This window comes from Phocoena phocoena, chromosome 2, assembly GCF_963924675.1.
Source record: "Phocoena phocoena chromosome 2, mPhoPho1.1, whole genome shotgun sequence".
Lineage (NCBI taxonomy): Eukaryota > Metazoa > Chordata > Mammalia > Artiodactyla > Phocoenidae > Phocoena > Phocoena phocoena.
The window spans coordinates 141,389,071-141,413,636 of NC_089220.1; the positions used below are offsets into that span (position 1 = coordinate 141,389,071).

The following is a 24,566-nucleotide window of genomic DNA, read 5'->3' on the forward strand; positions in this document are numbered from 1 at the left end:
CTGTGGTGACCTAAATGGGAAGGAAATCCAAAAAAGAGGGGATATATGCATACGTATAGCTGACTCACTTTGCTGTACAGCAGAAACTAATACAGCATTGTAGAGCAACTATACTCCAATAAAAATTTAAAAAAACCCTGCGTATTTAAGAAAGAAAGAAGAGGCTTAAATCTTTCATTACATTCCATTTTGAGCATTGGCCATAAGACTTATCTTTGATAGCATAGATTTTTTTTTTTTTTGATAGCATAGATTTTTAAAAATCCCTGTATTTTCCTTGATAAGTGATACCTAGCCCCTCCTCCCAGTGAAGTAACCACTTGATTTCTTTGCAACTCATGAACTGCTGCAGTTCCTGTTAGGATGGGGCAGTAGTTACTGATTCCTGTCCACCAGACCTTCCCTGAGTGGTTAGATCTGTAAAATTCGTAAGTGTGTGTGTGTGTGTGTGTGTGTGTATGTGTGTGTGTGAGATGATCACATGCACTCACACAACATGCACTATGTATGACAAAACTGCTTTGACAAAGGTTTGCCTTTTTAAACAAAAAGTGTGTCATATATTTTTATTAAATCATAGAAAACTCATTTGTATACAAATTTTTCCACTTTGGGGACAACGGAATATTAAACAGCTGGGTAACAAAACAGTTGAAAGATACATCTCACTTTAAGCAGAGACAAATTTTAAGTTGTCACATTTATTTAAAAAAATGTTGAAATAATCAGTAACAGGTTATTGGCTTTTTTCACCTTTGGGTCAGAGGAATATAGTATCTCTTATAAAGCCCCAATTCTCTTTAAGGATGCTTTTCATTACTCAAACCAACCATGAGTTTAAAAAGGTGATTAACTTGAAGTTTTAATACAAAATCAATTTCTTTTTCCCACCCATGGACTTTTAGGGTATTGTAAATGCCGAATTTCAGGACAGGGTCTCCTGTCACAGGACCTATTATGCTTCTTTTCTACAACAGCAAATGTGTATAATGGTACAGAATATATTTCAGAATAAGTTAAATATTAAGACATACAGTATGGCAATAATGTCCTACTTTTCTTTCTACCATGTAAATTCAAAAGTTCATCCTAATCTTACACGTTTATAAAAGGGTGAAGACTGAGGGATCCAGTGATAATGAAAATGCACAACCACCATCAGGACCACATTCTCTAAACACTCTGGCTGAATATATACAAATGGTCCTGCCAGAATCATGCCTGCGTTTGTTCCACAGGGGATCTAAATGAACAGACGCTGAAGGTCACCAAACAAAAATGGGCAGTGGTTTTGCAGTTTAGGTTGTCACTTGTTCTGCTTTTGAGCAGAGACCCAGAGGTCACACTGTGACATGTCTGCACTCACCACAAACACTCACAGAACATAAACACAAATTAAATATTAGCAAACATTTTAAATTAAATTGAAGACCGCTATTTTTAAGTGCATGAAGTATTTCCCCCTAGCTTCTTAACGCGTGTTACAGAGCGAGAACTAAGATCCCGGGTAACATTTGTGTTCCTACGTATTAGAGGCCAACGTGCTTCCTTTCAGAACTCCCTGGAGTAACACATGAGATCTTCAGGGGGAAAAAAGGCAATTCTCCAATCTAAATGGAGGGATAGTCTCAAACAGTCATTTTCCCAAACTCCAGTTTGGATTTCAGACTCATTAAAGCAGGGACTCAAAAATGTGATCTTTGGGAGTGGCTCCTGGTGTCACCCGTGGTGACAGTCTGTGTCCCAGGACACTCGACTGACCCTTAATACTACAAGCCTCACTTCAAGCTGCCCCCAGGTCCTGGGACCCTGCTGTCAACTTGCAGACCTGGAGCTCTCCCAGGGAATGTGTAAACAAATCTGGGGAAAACCACGTTTCTGCAAGTTTTTGTTATGTCAGTGGTAAACCTCCTGGGCTAAGAAAAATAATAGGAAACGCCACCCGAATGGCAACTTCTCACGAGGCTTGTCTTCTGCTCATCCTGCTGTCGAAGACTATGAAGTCAACTCAAATATTCTTCGCCTCGCTTGCCCCAAATGGTAACTAAACAGAGTTAGAAGCTTTTCTTTGGACTACCTTATTCCTGAATTACGACAAATGCTTATCTGAGCAAACGTGGTCCACTACCTTGTTACTGGAGGTGAGTTGGAGAGGAGGCTAGGCTTTTGTGCAGGTTGGGATTCTGGCTGTGTCTGTTTCGACTTCGAACAGACGAGAACATGGTGTTGCAGCCCGGGACTTTGCACTTGTGGAGCTGGCGGAGGTGCACAGTTTTGTAGTGAGCCCTGAAGGTCCCTTTATTACTGTACGTCTTTTGGCAGAGGTGACATGTTATGGGCAGCCCAGACGGCAGGCTGGCAAGGCTCTGGTCGGCCTTCTCCATCAGGACGCAGATGGGATAGTCATCCTCCCCGGGGACCAGGCTCGCCCCTTCACAGTTGCCATCGCTGTCCTCCATGAGCACGGTGCCTTCCTCGCTTGCCCCGTCTGAGTCCCAGGAGGAATGGCTGCTACTCTCCGATTTCATGCTCGAGGTAGTACTCAAATCCAGGATGGTGCCCTCGCTTGGTGGACCGGAGGTGTAGCTCTCCAGGCTGGCGCTGTGGACTTGGGCTACTGGGTAAACCAGGCTGCCCATCCGACTCGTTCCCTTGAAGATGACAGATGTCGGGGAGGCTTGCTGTGTGAAAGCCACATCCTGACAGGCCTCCTTAGCCATATCTTTCAACAAGTAAGCTGCATGGAAATGGTCTTCACCGCTCTCCAACACTTCTTGAGTCAACACTTTTTGGTGGAGGTTTAGGTTTGAACTGTGTCTACAAGAGTGAAAAGACGGTTAGCAACGGGTTGGGCTGTTGTTTCTGTTGTGTTAAAGACAGCCTTCATTCTGCGTAGAGACACTAGGCAGATACCAGGAAAGCTTGTGGCATGCGAGAAGTGATACAGTGTGTGTGTGGTGGACACTGCTCACTGCCGTTCACCACTTGTCACAAGTTAGCATTTGACCAGAAAGGTCAACGGAATATGTAGTTCTCTTCAGTTTCCATGATCTGATTGACACGTAAGTTCTGGTACCTCATCTTTAGAGAATGGCTAGACTACTTCAGTTAGGCCAGTTCAACTGGGACACTGGAACCAGGAGATCCCAGAAGAAAACTGGTCACAGACAATAAGGAACTAAGCAGAGGACTTTATTTCAATGAAACCAGGACATTTTATCTTCTAGAGCTGCACTGTCCAGTATGACAGCTGCTCATAAGTGTATGAGCACCTGAAAGGTGGCTATGACATATACTAAAATGATAATATTTTGGATAGGCTGAGTGAAATAAAATATGTTACTAACACTTACTTCACTTGTTTCTTTTTACTTTTTCAATGTGGCTACCAGAAAATTTTAAATTTCCTATGTGGCTTGCATGGTGGTCTAGAGTATTTGCATGCTCACCCCCACGCAAGTTCTACAGGTGTGATAATCTGACTGGCTAGAAATTGTATGTGTGTGCATGAGTGTATGTGTGCTAAATTTAGTTCAGATCTGCAACATTTCACTATATACCAGGCAGAAATCCTGCAAATGCAGCACCGTGAGCACACTGCCAACCATCTACCCAATGATTACTCCTAAAGGGCAGATAATAAGTATTCATTAGGACACATGCCTTTTACTCATAACATATCATTTGGATGTAACTTGTCAATCAATGTCGGCCTTGCTCGGAGATCCCCTAACTATTGACGAGCAAAAACACCCCTTACCAGAGGGTACAATCTTAAAGGTGATTGGAGAATTATTCCAAACAGGGAAAATACCTCCTCCAACACAGATCAGAATGCATGCCAGGGTCAAACTGGGAAAAACACCCTCACCTAAATGACAAGGAATCAAATTTTCTCTTCTAAATCTCCAAGGACATATGGAAGGGGTGTTACTCATAAAATGTATCAAATTTACTTCTGAACTTCTTTTTAATCCTCTTATACATTCTTTTCTTGGGACATAATCAGAATTATACTCCCAGATCACCCACTTTGCAAGCAGCTCTTCTCAACTGCAACTCTGCCCTGTGATTATGTCAGCACCCTGGGTTGAAGGGGCAGGTATGTCTCGGCAGAAAACCAGACATTAGATTGACATACAGGTTCCAGTATACACAAGTGGTCAAAAAAAAGGTCTGACAAACACATTTACTGGAACACCTTGCACAGAAAGGTCCCTGATGCAACAAAGCAAACCTCTGGGCCCTTTGCTCAACTCCTGAGGATCCCATGAACACCAAGAGCTAACATGTGGGAAGCCCTCTCTCCTCCTTAACCATCCTCAGAGGGTTAGATGCACTTCCCAAGGTGCCACGTCCCCTGAGACCAGTGAGTACCACAGCTTCAAAAACCCTGTGGACCACGTGCCAGGCTTTCTGTTTCCAGGACTAATGCTGTGCCTACTGCCCAGGTCTGCATTTCTTCCCTTCAACCTCTACACCTCCCCCCTCCAACTCTTCCCTCCCGTTTGTGACTATTTAGATTAGCTGAGACCAGTGGTTTTCAAATTGCAGTCTGGGTACCCCTAGTGGTCCCTGAGATCCTTTCAGGATGTCCCTCAAGTCAGACTCCTTTCATGATGATACTAAGACATTGTTTTCCCTTTTCAGGCTCATTCTGTCACTAGTGTAGAGTGGAGTTTTCCAGAGGCTACGTGACCTGTGATATTGCAACAGATTGAATGCAGAAGCTGGTATGAGAACCCAGTCGTCTTCTACCAGACCAGACATTAAAGATGTTTGCAAAATGTAAAACAAAGCCACTTCTCACTAAGTTTTTGATCCAGAAAATGTAGTTATTTTTCATAAAAATGTAATGGTAACGCATAATAGGTTTTTTAAGTGATGTGATACGTATTTTTTCAATTTTAATTTCTAATACAGTAAATATTGATAGATATAAACCCAAATAGACAAAAGTTCTTGAGGGTCTTGAGGTTTTAAGAATTTGTAAAGGGGCTGTGAGACCAAAACTTCTGCAAGCTGCTGGATTAGACAGAACTCCTCTGGGAAACCATCCCTAACTTCTCAGAGAGTTTGGTTAGGCGCCCTCCCATGTGCCCGTAACAGAACACCCCCGCTTCTAGCAGCCACCACCTTCAGCTGTAATCACCTGCTTACTGCTCTGTCTTCCCCACTGGCCTTCGTGGGCAGGGACTGTGTCTAGAGCACCTAACACAGAAGGTTATTAACTATTTGTTGGATAAGTATCCACAGTGCTGTCCTCGTCCCTTTGTGATGGGTCCTAGGAACTGCTGTTGGCAGTAGCAGTGGCTTGAAGAGAGGACATCAGTTATCATTACAGCCATGCAATTCTCATCTCTGACTCAGAAAAATGGTGGTGGGCCCGGGACTGCTCACAACGTCCTGTTTAAAATAGTATCATTTTAATCACAGATTCTAGGGAAAATGCAGTCCAAGTTCTAGACTACTAGAATTAGTGGTTTACATTTAGAACGAAAGATGTTTTCCTGTGGTGGGGCAGGAGGTTTGCATCACAAATAGGTTCCAAAATAAGAAAATGTTAAATATATGAAAAATAAATATAAATAGTATCTTAAATTCAATATGTCTTCTAATTTAGTAGACAATGTAGGTCAGAACAGTATCATAAATATCAAGGATAACCTGACCGATATGACTATCTCTTCTTTATAACGACAGCTTATTCACGATCGAACACCCTTCTTGGAGGGTGGAGGAGGGGCACTGGCTCACTAATTTGGGTATCTTGGTGGTTTGGTGCAACATCCAGCAACAGAAACAGGAATTTTAACTAATATCACCCCTGCCGTACCCTCTCTGCTCAAGACAATGTGTGTGTTCTTAGGAGCCCTGTCCAGGAATGTGTGTGGGAGTCTATACATTTTCACCCTCTTAATAAATTAGGTGCTACAACTTGGACTGAGGCAATGGTGGTGTTGAGCTGCTCGAAGTCAAGCTTGTTTGAGAGAAGGTAACATTTTGATATTCTGTGAACCATTTAGCATCCACAATGCTACATTTCATCAGTGAGCTGGTTCTCTCCTTAAAGCCTCCTAGGGTCATCTTTTGGTAAGCTTCCTCTTCCCTTTACAGGCTGGGGAGGAAGGCGACCTGAAGAGTGGTTATGCGACTCAAGTTCATTAAGAAAAGCACAAGTAAGATAGTAACGCCAGTGCTGTGTCCCCAGAGCGATGAGAGATACTCTATACCCGGGCACTCTGTACAAACAGTCTGACTCTGTGTGGTGGGGTCATGAAAACCCGGCACTGAAAGACTTCTCATCTTTGAACCATACATCACAGACACTGAAATAACCTGTGAATTGCCTTTACTCTTTGATAGCTTAGTATTTCAAAAATCTTCAATCAGGCAGTCATTCTTCCTTTCAAAAATAGTGGTTAAATAGAAATCGGAGAAAACGTTTCATTCTGTGGACTTCATAGTGTGAAATGAAAATCAGACAAGTTTTGGGGAGCTACAATCCTAACTTTAAAAGCTCCCCCGCTTCCTCCCCCTCTATTGTGTGAACTAGTTCATGACGCCTTATCCCAAGCCCTTGGGGCCAGATGTTTCTGAATCCAGAATTTCTCAGGCTTTAAAAAGGCAGAATGATGCATATACTGTCATGTCATGGCAATGCCCCCATAATAAATCCATTAACATTTCTGTACGGAATATACAGTAAAAAAATCCACACAAAGGGAGATTTAAAAAGACTAAAATAGCCTCACATCATTTCAGGTCAGGTTTTGTGGCTAAATGAGTTTACATTCTGGAATTGAAAATCCAGGAATCTGGAGCTATAGAACACCGTTTCTCAATCTGTGGTCCCTGGAATAGCATCAGTGTCCCCTGGGAACTCAGCAATGCAAACTCTCACATCTCATCCCAGACCAAGTGAAGCAGAAATTCTAGGGGGAGGGCTCAGAAGTCTGTTTTAACAACCCTCCAGGTGACTCAGATGCATGCTAAAGTTTAAGAACCCCTGCCTTGGAAGAAATGATTGCCACCAGACGTCTTACCTGTCTCTGCTCCTGCGGGAGGGGAACGTGGCCTTACAGCCCTCCATCGTGCACGTGTGTGTTTCTTTGGCATGCAGGTTCTTGTGATGCATCTTCACACCGCAAGCGTTTTTAAAAGTCTTCTTGCAGATGTCACACTGGAAGCGATTTTCCTCCTTCGGCCTCGCTAATGTGTGCTGACCTGAGTGCTCCAGCTCTTTGGAATCTTCAAAACAAGGAAAAGCCATCCCCCGGCTGGACAAAGCACTGAGGAGGCCCCCAGCCAGCAGGCGCTGCTGCAGTTTGACGTAGTCAGGAAAAGGGACACAGGGCTCCACCCCGGGGGTGAGGTGAGGTTCACGGCCACCATCCTCCCCTTCCCGTGGCACCACGGTCAGCACTGACTTCTGCTCAGTCTCCCTCTCCGAGTTGTATGTGGCCTGCTCGGGGGTTTGGCGGAGGGCTCCGCTGGACTCGATCGCCGGTTTGAGATGGCAGGGCCTCTCTCCTTCAGGACCAGGCTTCCCTAAGCTTCCCAATGGGGCTCTGTCTGACCGGGGGCTGCAGGCCTCCAGCTCGTCTTCACTGACCACCTGCAGGGGCATGTCTTCATCTGAGCTGAGCGTGTGCCTCTTCTCATCCACTATCTCCACAGCCTCCTTCTCTATTTTGATGGGCATACTGGACTTGCGTGATTTCTTCTTGGGCAGGGCATCGAATGGCATTTCGTTGGAAACCAGTTGTTCCGGGATTGAAGAGGACAGCAGAGGGAGGGAAGGTAGCATCCCAGGTGTGTTTGCTAGCTCAGCCGGGGTGGCCGGACTGCGGTAGAAAGGAAGGACCGGCTGGACCGTCTTCAGGTTGGGAAAAAGCACTCCGTTTTGGCCGATGCTTGGGAAGGCTGGCTGGCTCCGGGAATCCTCCCCTGAACCAGTGTAGCCAGGGAAAGGTCGACAGTCTGGAGAAGTCACCCTGAAACCGGGGCGCTTATAGCTCTCAGAGGCAGCCAGGTTCAGGCTGTTCCTCAGGTCTTTGTCCCTGTTGTTTCTGTTCATTGGCATGTGCAGCCGGGGGTTGGGGTTGGCGCTGTGGCGGTTCCGGCTCCTCAGGGAGCTGAACACCATGTTACAGCCTTCGATGGTGCACTTATGCTTGATCTTCAGGTGGACAGCATTGTAGTGGATCTTGAGGGTGCCTTTGTCGTAGAAGGTCTTCTCACACGCTGTACAGAACACCCGGCCCTTCTTTGTGCCGAGGCTGTTCCTCTCAGACTTCACTTTGCCCTCTGGGGACAACTGTGTCCTTTCGAGCTTTGTGATGATGTTGTATGAGCTGGAGTCACTTAAATGGGCACTGTCTTCCTTTTTAGTAACAGGACCTGGACAGTTTAGACACTGCTCTTTTTCAACCTGAAATGGGGTGGAACTGGAAGTTAAGAAGCTGCTGTTGGGGAAGGGTCCGTGGATTTCCTGTTTGGGGTCCTGACTTTGGTCCTGACCCTGCTCCAGCACATATGGTTCGGGCACTGACCCTATCAGTGCGGGAGGCACGGGGTTGAAGAACTGAAAGGGCAGCATGAAGGTCATGTTGTTTATGAGGTTCTCAAAGGGGTGTATACTGCCGGGGTTTCCTTTGTCTACAGGAGGGGGGAGGCTGCCACTCCGGTGGCTGCAGCTCTCGATGAAAGCCCTGATATCTACGTTCGCCGTGGAGGGCGGGATGATGATGGACTGCTCTTCCTTCTCTTGAATTACCATGAGCTCAACGATAGACTTGGTCTCTCCAAAACGAAGGAACTGCTGCAAGGTGGCCACCTCTTCCTCACTGGTCATGATGCTCCAGTGATCCAACACCTTTCCTGATGCATCCTAAACCCAAACCAGAATTAAAAAGGGCAATTAATTTACGATTCCTTACCCTTTTCTCTAAGAAAGGAACCACGTATGTGGCCAGGGCCTCCACCAGCACCACAGGGCACTTTCGTACGTATTAGAAAAAGACACCCCTGTGAGCACAAGGCTTGATGAGTTCAGCCCTCGCTCACCCCACTGTCCTAGGACAGAAACTCTGTCCAGAACATAAACTGCACAAAGGTAAGCAGTGGTCCAGAAGAGAGAAATAAAATGATATCACTCAAGCCTAAGGGAAGTTTGGTGATTATTTTCCATCTTATTTCAAACGAATTGGTTGTCTTGCATCAGGCATAATTTTCCTCCACTAAAATTAAAATATGTATCATTTGAACAATAGTAACTTCTTTATCTAAAGAGTATAGATGAGGCAATCAGGCCTAGATATAGTTCAAGTATTTATTCGCTGCAAGTTTAATAATCTTTCCCAAGCAACTAACATTGAAAAACAAATGAACCTGTATTGATCTATTGCCTATGTTCACAAAGCAGAGCTGTAATTACACTGGAGTGTTGGAGATCTTTCAAACTCTAGCAAGGCCTAACTTTTCCCAAAACTACAATAAATATTTTATCACAGAACATGTATTTGATGGCCTACTGAGATTTTTCACAGTGCATGTAAGAGTTCTGAAGATGATGAGGAATGTAACATCATAAATTTTTCATGCACTAGAGGTTCAAGGTAATTGATTCCATATTTTTAATCCTAACACTAGAAAGCAAGATTATTAGGATCATTAAATATTGATCTATGTCATAATGTAAGATCATAATGCTGCTCTACATAAAAGGTGGTTTCTAGCCTGCTGGGGGTCCTGCACTCGAGGTGAGCAAACATGTTTCCAGAGGAAGACTGGAGGCATTGTCAGAGTTCAAAAGAAGTGGGTTCAAATTCTCAGTCTGCTGCATACAAGCTGAGTGACTTCAGCAAGATTTAGAAGCACTCAGTCTCTGGTTTTCCAACTGGAAAATGGGGATAATCTACCTACCTTGTGAGATTACTGGAAGAGGGTCTAAGTCAATAAATGGTTGTTATTAGTGTTTGTTTCAGGGTTATGGCCCAGCTAAGTTAGACTGAAGTGTATGTTAGTCTTGGAAATAACATTCATCCGCCCATTTCGTTGAAATTTTTATCAAAGTTAGCTGACATTTTCTAGCGTAGTGACAAGAAAGAAAATGCTGTAGCTGTTTCATATGTCAGAGAAATGACAGAATTCACACCAGGGAATATGTTCTTTGCTGTTGAAACACCTTGATAGCCTCTCTGGATAGGAAGCATAAGGCCTACCCCCCACAGTATGGTACAGAAAAAGAGGTACAACTACTCTGCAAAGGAAAGAGATGAGAGAAGGGACGAAAGGCATGGAATGATGGAGAGACGTAGAGAAAATGCGAGGAGGCCAAAAGGAACTGGGGAGGCAGAGAGAGAATGAGCCAGAGCATGCACACAGAAATATCACAAGGTGATGGAGCCTGGGTAGGAAAATTAGCAGTAGGATGGATGGCAGAGGGCTTTAAAGAACAGGAAGGTGTGGCATGAAACTGTAACTGTTTGCTGTGCCGTTCTGCAATGTAAGTTCCCTTCCTCAACCCCACACTCTCAGTAAAATCTGAAACATGATGTCTTGTGTCAGTAAATAGGTTGAGGATAATAAAAGAAACGGAGGCAGCACCAAGGATGGGGCAAATGGCTGACTGTGGAAGAGCTGGCTGAGTGAAACCTAAATCAGAGAATATGTAATGCTCCCGCATCCTCAAGTCTTACAGATACCTTGAGGAAAGGCACTGGATTTCACCCAGAACATGAGGTAGGGCTTAAGACATTAGAAATAACTATGAAAGGGAAGGATGACTACCAATGGCTGTAGCACTCACTGTAGGCAACTGGGTTACATCAGTTCCATGGACACGAGCTTCGGAAGACATTCTAGGAGAACAGTGCCCATGGTCCCCATACCTGCAGCACGTATCCACGGATGTAATCCTGGAGGGTCCAGTCCAAGGCATGGAGGATCTGGAGAACCTCATCTTGCTTCAACACACTGAAGAGCCGGTCCAGTAGGATTTTCAGGCGAACAGGGATGGCCTGGGTCCCATACAGCATGAGGCTGCTGATAGCAAACACCACGTTGGACTGAACAATCTCCACCTGGCTTGCTGGATACACGGGGGGAATCCTTAGCTTACTTAGAGCTGAAAAAGTGAATTGAAGAAATATCGTTTTTCAAGATTCTACTTTTAAGAGAAACACTGCACAGAAGTAGGTTAGCGCTAACTCTCAGTTATTTGTTCCAGTAGAAAAACCACAAATATGCAAACAATTAATAATCTTAATAGCTATCTGGCTCCAAGTTATTCTCAGGAACTTCTAAAATAAAATAGACTAGCCTGAGAGGCTTCTTTTCTCCCTTTCCTGTGGCATACCTAAGGAGTAAAACAGCCGCAAGTAGGGACCGTGCACGGAAAACAGGTAAAAATGAAGGCGGCAGGTGCATAATCAAGAGGATGGAAAACCAGGAAGCATGGGGTCTGGGGAAGAACCTGGACTTGGAAATCCAACAGATCTGGGTTTGAGCCCTGGTCTGCCACTATCTAGTTGTTGGGCTGGGCAAGTTAAGCCACTGAACTCCATGCTGTCCAATGCAACAGTCATCAGTCACATATGGCTATTCAAATTTAGATTTAAATTAATTAACATTAAATAAAACTAAAAATTCAGTTCACCAGTTGCGCTAGTCACATTTCAAGTGCTTGCAGCCACATGTGGCTAGTGTAGGGCTGTCAGGTATAGCAAATAAACAAATAAAAATTAAACTTGAATATACATTTCAGATAAAAAATGAATAAGTGGTATACACTTAAACCAAAAATATTCATTGGGATATACTTAGGCTAAAAAATTATGTATAGTTTAACTGAAATTCAGATTCAACTGAGCATTGTTTTTCCATCTAGCAACGCTGCGTTAGAGGCTACTTACTATATTAGGCAGCACAGAACATTTCTATTGTTGCAGAATGACAGCCCTGAAGCACCATTTTCTACATCTTTAGAAGGGGGTTGATAAACACTTATCATATAGAGTTGTTAAGATTCAAAGAGATAACATATATAAAGCTCTTAGGCTGTTACCTGGCACATAGCAGTAACTTACAAATGTTAGCTGTCATTCTTAGATATTAAATCTGTTCCTGAATAACTGTAAGTTATTTAAAGGGTACACTAAAGGCCAAGAGAGGGGGCAAAATAATGTTACCGTGGGCCACCCATCCATGTCTGCACTGCTCACACTGACGGTGGTTTATTTTCCCTGGTTTGAAGCTTTGGCAACTACAGTTCAGAGTACAGCCGATGGCCTGCAGAAGAGAACACAGGGATACCTGGCATGTTAGTGAGGTGTGGAACACACATCACATTTACATAACAAAACACACTCCTCCACTGAGCAACGTTCTTTGAGTGATGTGTGCCCACTCTGTGCCAGGCCCAGACCTGTATAGTGTATCCTGGAAAGCGGGGAAGCTGGCCCCAGACCTGGAGACGGTGAACATGCTACAAAGATATTCTGCATGCGAGAATGGGCTAAAATCCCAGAACTCTTTATAAGAAAGGATTACAGGTGGGAAGGAAACATCTTGCTTGTTATTAAGGACACAGAAAGGGTGAAGAAGAGTCACATTCTCACTGAATCTCTAAGTTGACCAGAACAGCAACCCTGAAAGGTATACAAGGGCTACCCTGACACAAGTAAATAGGAGAGCAATCAGAACTGAGAGTAACACACATGTGTAATTCGTTACCCCCCAAAATGAGGCAGAGGCTGAATATCAAGATAGATTTGAGGACATGCAATGGCTGACCACACTGACGATGATTCCCTGACCCCGCTCACTGGACTGTGTGACCGACAGACGCACACAGGCTGGACAAGCCCTGCGTCGACGCCCAGGTGCAGTCGAAATGTCAGGTGTGGTGTGGGGGTGTGGAGTGTGCAAACACACAACTGAAATTGAAACTGGAGATGTACGTGACAACAAAGTTCTAGTATTAAGAACAAAGCTTCGTGTGTATTTTTTTTTTTTTTGCGGTACGCGGGCCTCTCACTGTTGTGGCCTCTCCCGTTGCGGAGCACAGGCTCCGGACGCACAGGCTCAGTAGCCATGGCTCACGGGCCCAGCCGCTCCGCGGCATGTGGGATCCTCCCGGACCGGGGCACGAACCCGTGTCCCCAGCATCAGCAGGTGGACTCTCAACCACTGCGCCACCAGGGAAGGCCACTTCACGTGCATTTTTAAGATGAATTTCTCAAAAGGGGATAGAGGTCTGAGGAACGTAATCTATTATTAAAGAGAAAAAGTTCTCACAGGAGCTCTGTCAGTGAGATTCCTGGGAAGCACTGCTGTGTGGAATCTGTATGATTCAAGAGAGCTTTGACACTGGGGAGTGTCTCTGTGTTTGGAGGGGATGAAAGAGCCCTATGACTATGGGTTTAAACCCTCCATGTGACAATTAAGGGACTATGTGGCCTTGGGTGGGGACAGGGAAGAGGAGAATCTGGCCTAGGACACTTTAAGGAGTATATAACTAGTCCTCACTCAAAAATCAGTTGCTGGTGGGATTGTAAAATGGTGCAGCCACTTTGGAAAACAGTCTGGCTGATCCTCACAAACACAGTTACTATACAACCAAGCAATTCCACTCCTAGGTATAAGCTCAAGAGAACTGAAGACATACATCCACGCAAAACTTGTACCCAAACTTTAAAATCAGCATTATTTATATTAGCCCCGAAGTGGAAACAACCTCAATATTGATCAGCTGATGAATGGATAAACAAAATGTGGTATGTCCATACAATGGGATATCACTAGGCAATAAGAATGAAGTACTGATACCTGCTAAAACATGGGTGAACTCTGAAAATATTATGCTAATGAAAGAAGCCAAGTACAAAAACTCACAGGTGGAATGATTCCATTTATGTGAACTGTCAAGAACAGGCCAATCCAGAGAGGCACAAAGCAGACTAGTGGTTACCGGGGTCGTGGGGAGCAGGTAGGGATGAGGAGTGACTGCTAATGGGTGGTAGTGGGGGTAAAGGGTTATCTTTTTTGTTTTCATCTTTTAAAAATAATTAATTAATTAATTTTTGGCCGCGTTGGGTCTTTGTGTCTGTGGGTGGGCTTTCTCTAGTTGCGGCCAGCGGGGGCTACTCTTCGTTGCAGTGCGTGGGATATACTCCTAGGAGTAGAACTGCTGGATCATATAGTAACTCTATGTTTAACTTTTTGAGAAAAATCCCAAACTGTTTTTTAAAGTTTATATTCCTACCAGCAGTCTATGAGGGCTCTGATTTCTCCACATCCCCACCAACACTAGTTACTGTTTGCCTTTTCTACTGTAGTTATCCTACCAGGCATAAGTGGTATCTCATTGTGGTTTTGATTTGCATTTCCCTGACGGCTAATGGTGTTCAGCATCTTTTCATGTGCTTGATGGCCATCTGTATGTCTGTACAGATCTTTTGCCCATTTTTAAATTGGGGTGTCTTTTTAGCATTGAGTCATAAGAGTTCTTTATATACTCTAGGTAAAAGTCCCTTACCAGATATACGATTTGCAAATATTTTCTCCAATCCTTGGCTTATCCTTTCACTTTCTTCACAGTACCCTTTGAAACACAGATAGTTTAAATTTTGACCAGAGTTTCTTTTCTTTTCTTTTTTTTTTTTTTTGCAGTACGCGGGCCTCTCACTGTTGTGGCCTCTCCCGTTGAGGAGCACAAGCTCCGGACGCGCAGGCTCAGCGGCCATGGCTCACGGGCCCAGCCGCTCCGCGGCATGTGGGATCCTCCCGGACCGGGGCACGAACCTGTGTCCCCTGCATCAGCAGGCGGACTCTCAACCACTGCGCCACCAGGGGAGCCCCAGAGTTTCTTTCTGAGGTGATGAAAATGTTCTAAAATCAGGCAGTAGTGATGGTTGCACAACTCAATGAATACAGTGAAACCACTCAGTTGTATACTTTATAAGGGTGAATTTTATTGAATTATATTTTGATAAAAATATTATTTTAAAAAATCAGTCCACTATACTCCTATTAGAATGGCCAAAATCCAGAACACTGACAGCATCAAATGATTGTGAGGATGTGGAGCAACAGAAATCTCATTCATTGCTGATGAGAACGCAAAATAGTAATAAAGCTACTTTGGAAGACGGTTTGGTGGTTTTTTTATAAAACTAAGCACACTCTTACCGTACAATCCAGTAACTGCACTCTTTGGTATTTACCCAAAGAAGCTGAAAACTTATGCCCACACAAAACCTGCACATGGATGTTTATAGCAGCTTTATTCATAATTTCCAAGACTTGGAAGTAGACAAGATGTCCTTTAGTTGGCAAATAGATGAACTGTGGTACACCCAAACAACAGAATATTATTCAGCACAAAAAAGACATGAGCTATAAAGCCATGAAAAGACATGGAGGAAATGTAAATGCATATTATTAAGTGAAAGAAGCCAATCTGAAAAGGCTACATACTGCATGATTCCAACTTTAAAACATTCTGGAAAAGGGAAAACTATGGAGACAGTAAAAAGACCAGTGGTTGCCAGGGGGTTGGCAGGGGTTGGGGAATGAACAGGAAGAACACAGAGGATTTTTAGGGCAGTGAAAATACTCTGTATGATACTATAATGATAGATACTTGTCATTGTACATTTTTCCAAACCCATAGGGTGTACAACACCAAGAGTGAACTCTAAGGTTAAACCATGGATTTTGGGTGATTATGATGTGTCAAATGTTGGTTCATCAATTGTAACAAATGTACCCTCCGGTGAGGGATGTTGAAAATAGGGGAGGCTATGCCTACGTGGAGGTAGGGGATATATGGGAAATCCTTGTACTTTCCTTTCAATTTTTCTATGGATCTAAAAGTATTCTAAAAAAATAAAGTCTTTTAAAAAACCAGTGACCTACCTTAAATACAAGTTAAACTTTACATGATTTGACCGTTATCTACAATTTCTTTTGGATTACAATGGGCCTGAACAGAACAACTAGACAGAGATTTTCAGGTGAAGGAATAGGGCTGTTTATAACTGAGGTGTACAGCAGACAGCAACAGTGTTACCTAATCCCTTCAACAGGCTATCAAAAAACAGGAAATACGGGTAAAAGGGTTTTGCTCTTTGTAAAGTCATAGAATATAACATAAAGAACTCCAGATGGTCAGAACAGTCTCTCACTCTAATAATGCATACATTCTCATCTGGGGTATACCATCCCCAAAGGGTGAAAGCTATTCCATTCTTTTTATGTATAGAGCACACATATACATACATAAACAGATATATAGTATATGGTGTGAAACTAAAATTTCATTGTGGTAGGCACAATTAGAAAAAAATTTCTAAAGTCTCCTTAGATGAGTGTGGGGGGGTGAATAATGAAAAATAAGATCAAGAAATATTGCTCTAATGACAGAAATTATTTTACTTTTTGGTTATAGAGTTTCTACTTGTGTACACATATACAAATGTATTATTGATAAATATACAAACACACACATCTATATACCTGCACACATAATTATATAGTTATCTTGACTGGAAGTTAAAGGATAAAAATGAGTAATGGTTTAGTTTCTGCTACACACTGTCAAAATTTAAGAGTGTCATTACCTCAGTTTGCAGCATTCTTATGTTGTCCAGCTTCTAAACTTCCCTGCGACTCCCTGAATGTCAGCTCACAGGCAAACCAATCATCTATACTCTCAATAGCTACCGGCACACTTAGTACTAAACCTCTGAAATATTTCACCACCTACATTCTACAAATATGACTGTTTTAATGGAAATTTTTAAAAGAAGAAAAGTTCTTATTTTGGATTATGTCCCTCAAGATGCTATTCATTCTTTAAAAACAAGGTATTGGAACTATATAAAGTGAATTCACATTTTATTTACTTGGAAAATAGGACCTGCCTGAATTAGAGAAAGATGTCCTTGAGCACATACTTCCTTCACTCCCTAAAGAGTCTGCTCAGAAGGCTGACTCATGGGAAGCCCCCAGGAAACTCTGAGTGACACTATCTCAGGCCCAGCACAGTGAAACTACAGAGGGAACAATTCCAAGCACATTTCATAGCCTAAGGTTGAAACTCATTTTTTTCTGCATCTCTTGACACCAACTCAGGGTTTCTCAACGTCAGCATTATAGACATTTTGAGCTGGATAATTATTTGTGGTGGGCGCTGTCCTGTGCATTGTAGGATGTCGAGCAGCATCCCTGGTTTCTACCCACCAGGTGCCACAGTAACACCTCCCTTCCCCAGTTGTGAAAACCAAAATGTTTCCAGACATTGTCAAATGCCCCTAGGGGCAAAACTGCCCCCAGTTGACACTCCCTGATCTAACCTGACTATTCACAGTTATAGCAGCTTCTAGTTTGGGGACTGAATTTTAAGCAGTTTTATCTGTAATTCCAATGTATGAATGCTGCTTTATAAGAAACATTCATGTGGTTCTATATGAACCTGTTTGAATAAGGCTTTAATAAAGCTCATTAAACATCTATGGAAATAAATCTCAGAAGAATTATTTATGAACTAAAAATGCTAATTACAGTGTCTAAGAAAACTTCCAATATTAAAGCCCTTGGGTTTTTTCCACCCATCTCAGAATCCCACGATGTAGTAAAATTATAGCACCATTATCTACAAATTAAAACTTCTAAGATGAAATCAAATCAAAAATTCTAATTACAGGACAAAAAGTACTCATGTAAATCAATAATGGAAAACTCTTAAAACTTACATCCTTTCTTTCAGAATCCTGATACTTGTTCCATTCTTCAGAAACATAAGACAGATAGATGTTTACAACATTCCGAACTCATCAAGACATGATTATTGCTTTTTACGCACTCATTTTAATCAGACTATTTCCGAGTTGTTATTAATCACTTTGATGTGCTACAAATCAACATTCAAAATTCTGGTTTGCCTTTTTGTAACTATCATTTGCTCATTCATTCACCCCAAAATTACTAATACACCCAGTATAGGATGGATGATTTGGTTTTTTTCAGTTTGGGGATGGAAAGTCATGACCTAGATTTTAGGTAGATTTGAGGGTCCCACTTCCTCTCCCAGATACCCTCTACCTTCAGCTTGGGGAGATGCTGCCATGGGCCTTTTGTCAGTAGATGCTGACTTGAACTCCTAGCAGTGGCCAGTGCAGGCACACAGTGGGGTAGATGCACAGACATCCACTGCTAGACAGTGCAGGCCTTTGATGGGATTTGAATTATTGAGCTTGAGAGTAAAAACTGTGCACTTCAAAGCTGTTTTCATCTCTAGTACATGCAAACATTTTCATATCACTGAAGATAAATTCAGGGGGATACTCTTGGGGGACCAGATGGAAGTGGGGAGGAGAAAAATCATAGAGGACTTTTGGGATTTCCAGATTCATGGTATTGACCCCTTTGAGGGAAGTCATTTGCGATCTGGCTCAGGAACAAGACTGAACTGCATACCAGCCAGACAACTTTGTAGGGTTAAGATACTTAGTCTGCCTTGTCCAACAGTAGCCACTAGCCACATGTGGCTACTTAATTAAAATAAAATAAAATTCAGTTCTTTGGTCACTTAGTCATATTTCAAGTGCTTGGGAGCCACATGTGGCTAGTGGCTATTGTACAGGACAGCAGAGAGGAGAACACTTCCATCATCACACAAAATTCTACTGGGTAGTTCTGAGTCCAAAGGCGAGACTAGCTATTCTTCCAGCGTCTGCCCTTCCACATGGTGGCATTCGTATGTAATAGGTGATCACATTCAATCCTCACTACATCACCGTGAGGAGGGAATTATTCTCAGGAAACGAACTTACGGAAGATTGTAATTTGCCCAAGGTTACATAGTTTATGATACTGATTGCTTATTTATTACGTGTGAGGCACTGCAGTAAGCAGTACCTATGTGTTATCTCATTTCTTACCACCACCCCGTTGTATAGATGAGGAAGCTAGGAACTTATAGGCTACTTGAGGGTGGTCTCAAATCTGGATATTGAGCATAGATTATATCTTGAATTATCAGTACCTGGTACTAACTGCACTTATATCTATGGTTTCATTTAATCTCGACAGAAACTATAAGGATATTAAAGTTCCATATGGTAAAGAAACCCCATTCACTGAATAAATATTTACTGAGTGTTTATGAGCCAGGCATTCTAAACTCTGGGGGCTAAAGTGTTGAATGAGAATGATGAGGTCCCTTCCCTCAAGGAGCTTATATTCTACAAGAGAGAGACAGAATAAACAAGTAAACAAACAAACAATACCTTTTCAGAATAAGGTAAGCGCTATTGAAGAAATAAGCAGAAAGCTCGGCTAGCAATTTTACTGGGTGGCATGGAGAAGCAGGAGTATTGGTAAGTGCCTTTTAGACAGGGTCATCATCAAAGGCTTTTGAGGAGGTGACACTTGAACTAAGTCCTAAGGCATGGCAAGGAGCCAGTGAAGAACTGGAGATTGAAGGAGTGTTTCGGGCAGAGCAAGTGCAAAGGCTCTGAGGCATAAAAGAGGCTGAAAGTGCTCAGGGAACAGAAAGGGGGCCAGGGTAGCTGGAGTGGAGTTAGTAAGGTTAATGGTAGAAAATGAGGGTCAGAAAGGTGACAGAGACCACTGTGCATAGGATCTTGTGGGGCAGGCCAAGGAGTATGGTTTTGTCCTAAGTCTAACAGTGAGCCTTTGAAAAAAGTATGAAACTAATATGATTTGCCTGTTAAAATGACACCTCTGGAGGCAGAGCTGGGGAACCTAAACTCCTTCCCCCTCATCACACTGAGCATCTTTCACTGAGAGGTAGTACAATCTATGTCCTCAGTCTATGTCTTACTTTTTGTTAAGCCATATAACCTTCAGCTCCATGCCTTGGAGTCTTTGACTATAAAATGGGCTGGATATCTGTTCCTGCCTATCTCAGAGGCCTATTAGTCATATTAATGAGGATATACAGATGGAGAGTTGAAAAGACCAATTACCACAGTGAAACTGTTGTTGCTACCAGGTCTACAACAAGCAAGATCTTAGATCCTCTGGGCTCTAGTGATCTGACTCTGCACAGACAGAGCTACCAAAAATACCTATGATAAAGGCCTCCAAAAACTTGTTCTATAATGAATCATTCCCTAAAGAGGCAACAAAAGTGAAACTCCAAACCAATACCTAGTGGCTAGCACTGGGCCTGATACTTGGTAAGCTTTCCACTGGTATTAAGAGAATAATGAATGAAACAATGAGAAAGCCGCACCATGCTTACTAATCACAAACACCCATCCAATATCCTTTGCCTGATCTGCCTTAGTAAAGGAACCTTAATTTCCACGTTTCCTTTGGTGGCCAGGTGACTAAGGATTGACCAATGTGTGCAAGCAGAAGTGGCTGGGTGGAGCTTTACAGAAAGCTCCTTACAAATGGGAGCTGACACTATGGAGAACAGTATGGAGGTTCCTCAAAAAACTAAAAATAGAACTACCATATGACCCACCAATCCCACTACTGGGCATATACTCTGAGAAAACCATAATTCAAAAACAGTCATGTACCACAATGTTCATTGCAGCTCTATTTACAATAGCCAGGACACGGAAGCAACCTAAGTGTCCATCGACAAATGAATGGATAAAGAAGATGTGGCACATATATACAATGGAATATTACTCAGCCATAAAAAGAAACGAAATTGAGTTATTTGTAGTGAGGTGGATGGACATGGAGTCTCTCATACAGACTGAAGTAAGTCAGAAAGAGAAAAACAAATACCGTAAGCTAACACATATACATGGAATCTAAAAAAAAAAAAAGGTTATGAAGAACCTAGGGTCAGGACAGGAATAAAGACGCAGACGTAGAGAATGGACTTGAGGACATGGGGAGGGGGAAGGGTGAGCTGGGACGAAGTGAGAGAGTGGCATGGACATATACACACTACCAAGTGTAAAAGAGATAGCTAGTGGGAAGCGGCCGCATAGCACAGGGAGATCAGCTCGGTGCTTTGTGACCACCTAGAGGGGTGGGAGGGAGACGCAAGAGGGAGGAGATATGGGGATATATGTATATGTATAACTGATTCACTTTGTTATAAAGCAGAAACTAACATACTATTTGTAAAGAAATTATACTCCAATAAAGATGTTAAAAAAAATAAAAATAAATGAGACCTGACTCAGCTGGGGGAATTCTTTGCCTTTCCTCCTTCCTCCTTCTTGGAACAAGAACATGATGGCTGGACCTCATGGATGCAAACTTGAGGTCAACCTCAAAGTCACGCCCTAAGGATGGCTGAGCAGAAAGGATGGCAACCATTATTAAGGAGCTCTTTTACTAGCAGCCAAATGCTGTTCCTAATTTACACATTGACCTTCCTACCGACTGTGGAGAGTGACACATAAAAATCATGTGAAAAACTGCTAACTAGTAAAGATCACTGAGGCCAAGTTTAGAGTCTATGGTCCTCTCTTAAATATGAGATTCTAAGGCTGTGTCAGATTCTCAGTTCTGAGAATCATAATTTCCCAATTTGAAATCAAGGGACCCAGTCAGCTAAATCACAAATCACTTTTTAAAAGTCACCAAGCTTTAGAATAAAAATGATGCGGGTTTTTCCAAGTTGTATTTTTAAATGTTGAATATAGACAATGGCTTTTCATATGTTTGAGTCCTGGAAATCTACAGTGCATATCAAAAACTGCCCATCTATATAATAAAAAACATCTTCTAAAGCGGCTGGACCACCCTTAGCTTGTGGGGACAGAACTTACTTTCTTTTCATCTCCAGTGAAATTGTATTCCCATTCTCTCTGTGGCTGCAGAGTTAGACTTCCTGGTTTGGGAAAATGCTTGATTCAAGGATGGGAGGTCTCTATCCCATTGCTCTTTGGAGCTACTCTGCCTCTTAACACACATTTTATACTTCTAACTTCTCTTACCAGAACTGGCTTTTTTTCTTGTTTTGTGCTCCCTACCTTCCCTCCTCTCATTTTGCTCTAACTTCTTACACTTTTCATTAAGTTTTTCATTGTTTTTCTAACATATGCAAAACCACAGAGGTACAACTAGGATTCTGAAAATAGTAACATCATTTTCCAGGTGTCCCAGGACAACTGGGATGAAGGGAGAAGAAAACCCATGAGGTCCTTTTGTGTGAGGTAGCTTATCTGCTGCTGGCAGCACTGGACTGATGTCCACCTGGAGAATTACACATGGACCAGATGTTCATCATGCCTTCACCTTCCATTAGTAGTTTGACAAAATGAAACCAATTTTTTTTTTTTTTTTTGCGGTTCACAGGCCTCTCACTGTTGTGGCCTCTCCCGCTGCGGAGCACATGCTCTGGACGCGCAGGCTCAGCAGCCATGGCTCACGGGCCCAGCCACTCCGCGGCATGTGGGATCTTCCCGCACCAGGGCACGAACCCGTGTCCCCTGCATCGGCAGGCGGACTCTCAACCACTGCGCCACCAGGGAAGACGTAACAAATTGTTTTTTTGTGGGGGTCGTTGTTTTTTTTTAAAGCATCTACCATGTACAAGTAACAGTGGGGAGCCTCAGGGAGACACGAAGATGAGGAACTCCCAGTGTCCGCTCTAGGGGAGCACATGGCTTCATTGGGGAAAAAAAGTCAGACACCTTGATTCGCCAAGAATTGCTGAACAAGGACTTCCCTGGTGGCGCAGTGGTTAAGAATCTGCCTGCCCTTGCTGAATGGATACAAAAACAAGACCCATATATATGCTACAAGAGACCTACTTCAGACCTAGGGACACATACAGACTGAAAGTGAGGGGAAGGAAAAAGATATTCCATGCAAATGGAAATCAAAAGAAAGCTGGAGTAGCAATACTCATATCAGATAAAACAGACTTTAAAATAAAGAATGTTACAAGAGACAAAGAAGACTACATAATGATCAAGGGATCAATCCAAGAAGAATATATAACAATTAGAAATATATATGCATCCAACATAGGAGCACCTCAATACATAAGGCAACTGCTAACAGCTCTAAAAGAGGAAATCGACAGCAACACAGTAATAGTGGGGGACGTTAACACCTCACTTACACCAATGGACAGATCATCCAAAATGAAAATTAATAAGGAAATACAAGCTTTAAATGACACAATAGACCAGATAGATTTAATTGATATTTATAGGACATTCCATCCAAAAGCAGCAGATTACGCTTTCTTCTCAAGTATGCATGGAACATTCTCCAGGATAGATCACATCTTGGGTCACAAATCAAGCCTCAGTAAATTTAAGAAAATTGACATCATATCAAGCATCATTTCTGACCACAACACTATGAGATTAGAAATCAATTACAGGGAAAAAAACGTAAAAAACACAAAACACATGGAAGTTAAACAATACGTTACTAAATAACCAAAAGGTCACTGAAGAAATCAAAGAGGAAATCAAAAAATACCTAGAGACAAAGGACAATGAAAATACAATGATCCAAAACCTATGCGATGCAGCAAAAACGGTTCTAAGAGGGAAGTTTATAGCTATACAAGCCTACTTCAAGAAACAAGAAAAATCTCAAATAAACAATCTAAGCTTACACCTAAAGAAACTAGAGAAAGAAGAAACAAAACCCAAAGTTAGTGGAAAGAAATAAATCATAAAGATGAGAACAGAAATAAATGAAATATAAACAAAGAAAACAATAGCAAGGATCAATAAAACTAAGAGCTGGTTCTTTGAGAAGATAAACAAAATTGATAAACCATTAGCCAGACTCATCAAGAAAAAGAGGGAGAGGACTCAAATCAATAAAATTAGAAATGAAAAAGGAGAAGTTACAACAGATACCGCAGAAATACAAAGCATCCTAAGAGACTACTACAAGCAACTCTATGCCAATAAAATGCACAACCCGGAAGAAACAGACAAATTCTTAGAAAGGTATAACCTTCCAAGACTGAACCAGGAAGAAACAGAAAATATGAACAGACCAATCACAAGTAATGAAATTGAAACTGTGATTAAAAATCTTCCAACAAACAAAAGTCCAGGCTTCACAGGTGAATTCTATCAAACATTTAGAGAAGAGCTAACACCCATCCTTCTCAAACTCTTCCCAAAAATTGCAGAGGAAGGAACACTCCCAAACTCATTCTATGAGGCCACCATCACCCTGATACCAAAACTACACAAAGATACTACAAAAAAAGAAAATTACAGACCAATATCACTGATTAATATAGATGCAAAAATCCTCAACAAAATACTAGCAAACAGAATCCAACAACATATTAAAAGGATCATACACCATGACCAAGTGGGATTTATCCCAGGGATGCAAGGATTCTTCAATATACACAAATCAATCAATGTGATACACCATATTAACAAAGTGAAGAATAAAAACCATATGATCATCTCAATCGATGCAGAAAAAGCTTCTGACAAAATTCAACACCCATTTATGATAAAAAGTCTCCAGAAAGTGTGCAGAGAGGGAACCTACCTCAACATAATAAAGGCCATATACACCCAACCCACAGCAAACATCATTCTCAATGGTGGAAAACTGAAAGC

At 42.4% G+C, this 24,566-nt stretch overlaps 1 protein-coding gene across 1 annotated transcript in view; it reads right to left on the reverse strand.

The window, feature by feature from the left end:
• Positions 1-2,132: 2,132 nt before the first annotated feature.
• Positions 2,133-24,566, reverse strand: part of BNC1 (basonuclin zinc finger protein 1) — a 29,886-nt gene continuing 7,452 nt past the window's right edge. The window contains exons 2-5 of the mRNA XM_065872379.1: positions 12,195-12,294; positions 10,896-11,131; positions 7,047-8,893; positions 2,133-2,817 (exon numbers count right to left, since the gene is read on the reverse strand). Of these exons, the coding sequence (XP_065728451.1) occupies positions 2,133-2,817; positions 7,047-8,893; positions 10,896-11,131; positions 12,195-12,294 (2,868 nt within the window). The remainder of the gene's footprint in view (positions 2,818-7,046; positions 8,894-10,895; positions 11,132-12,194; positions 12,295-24,566) is intronic.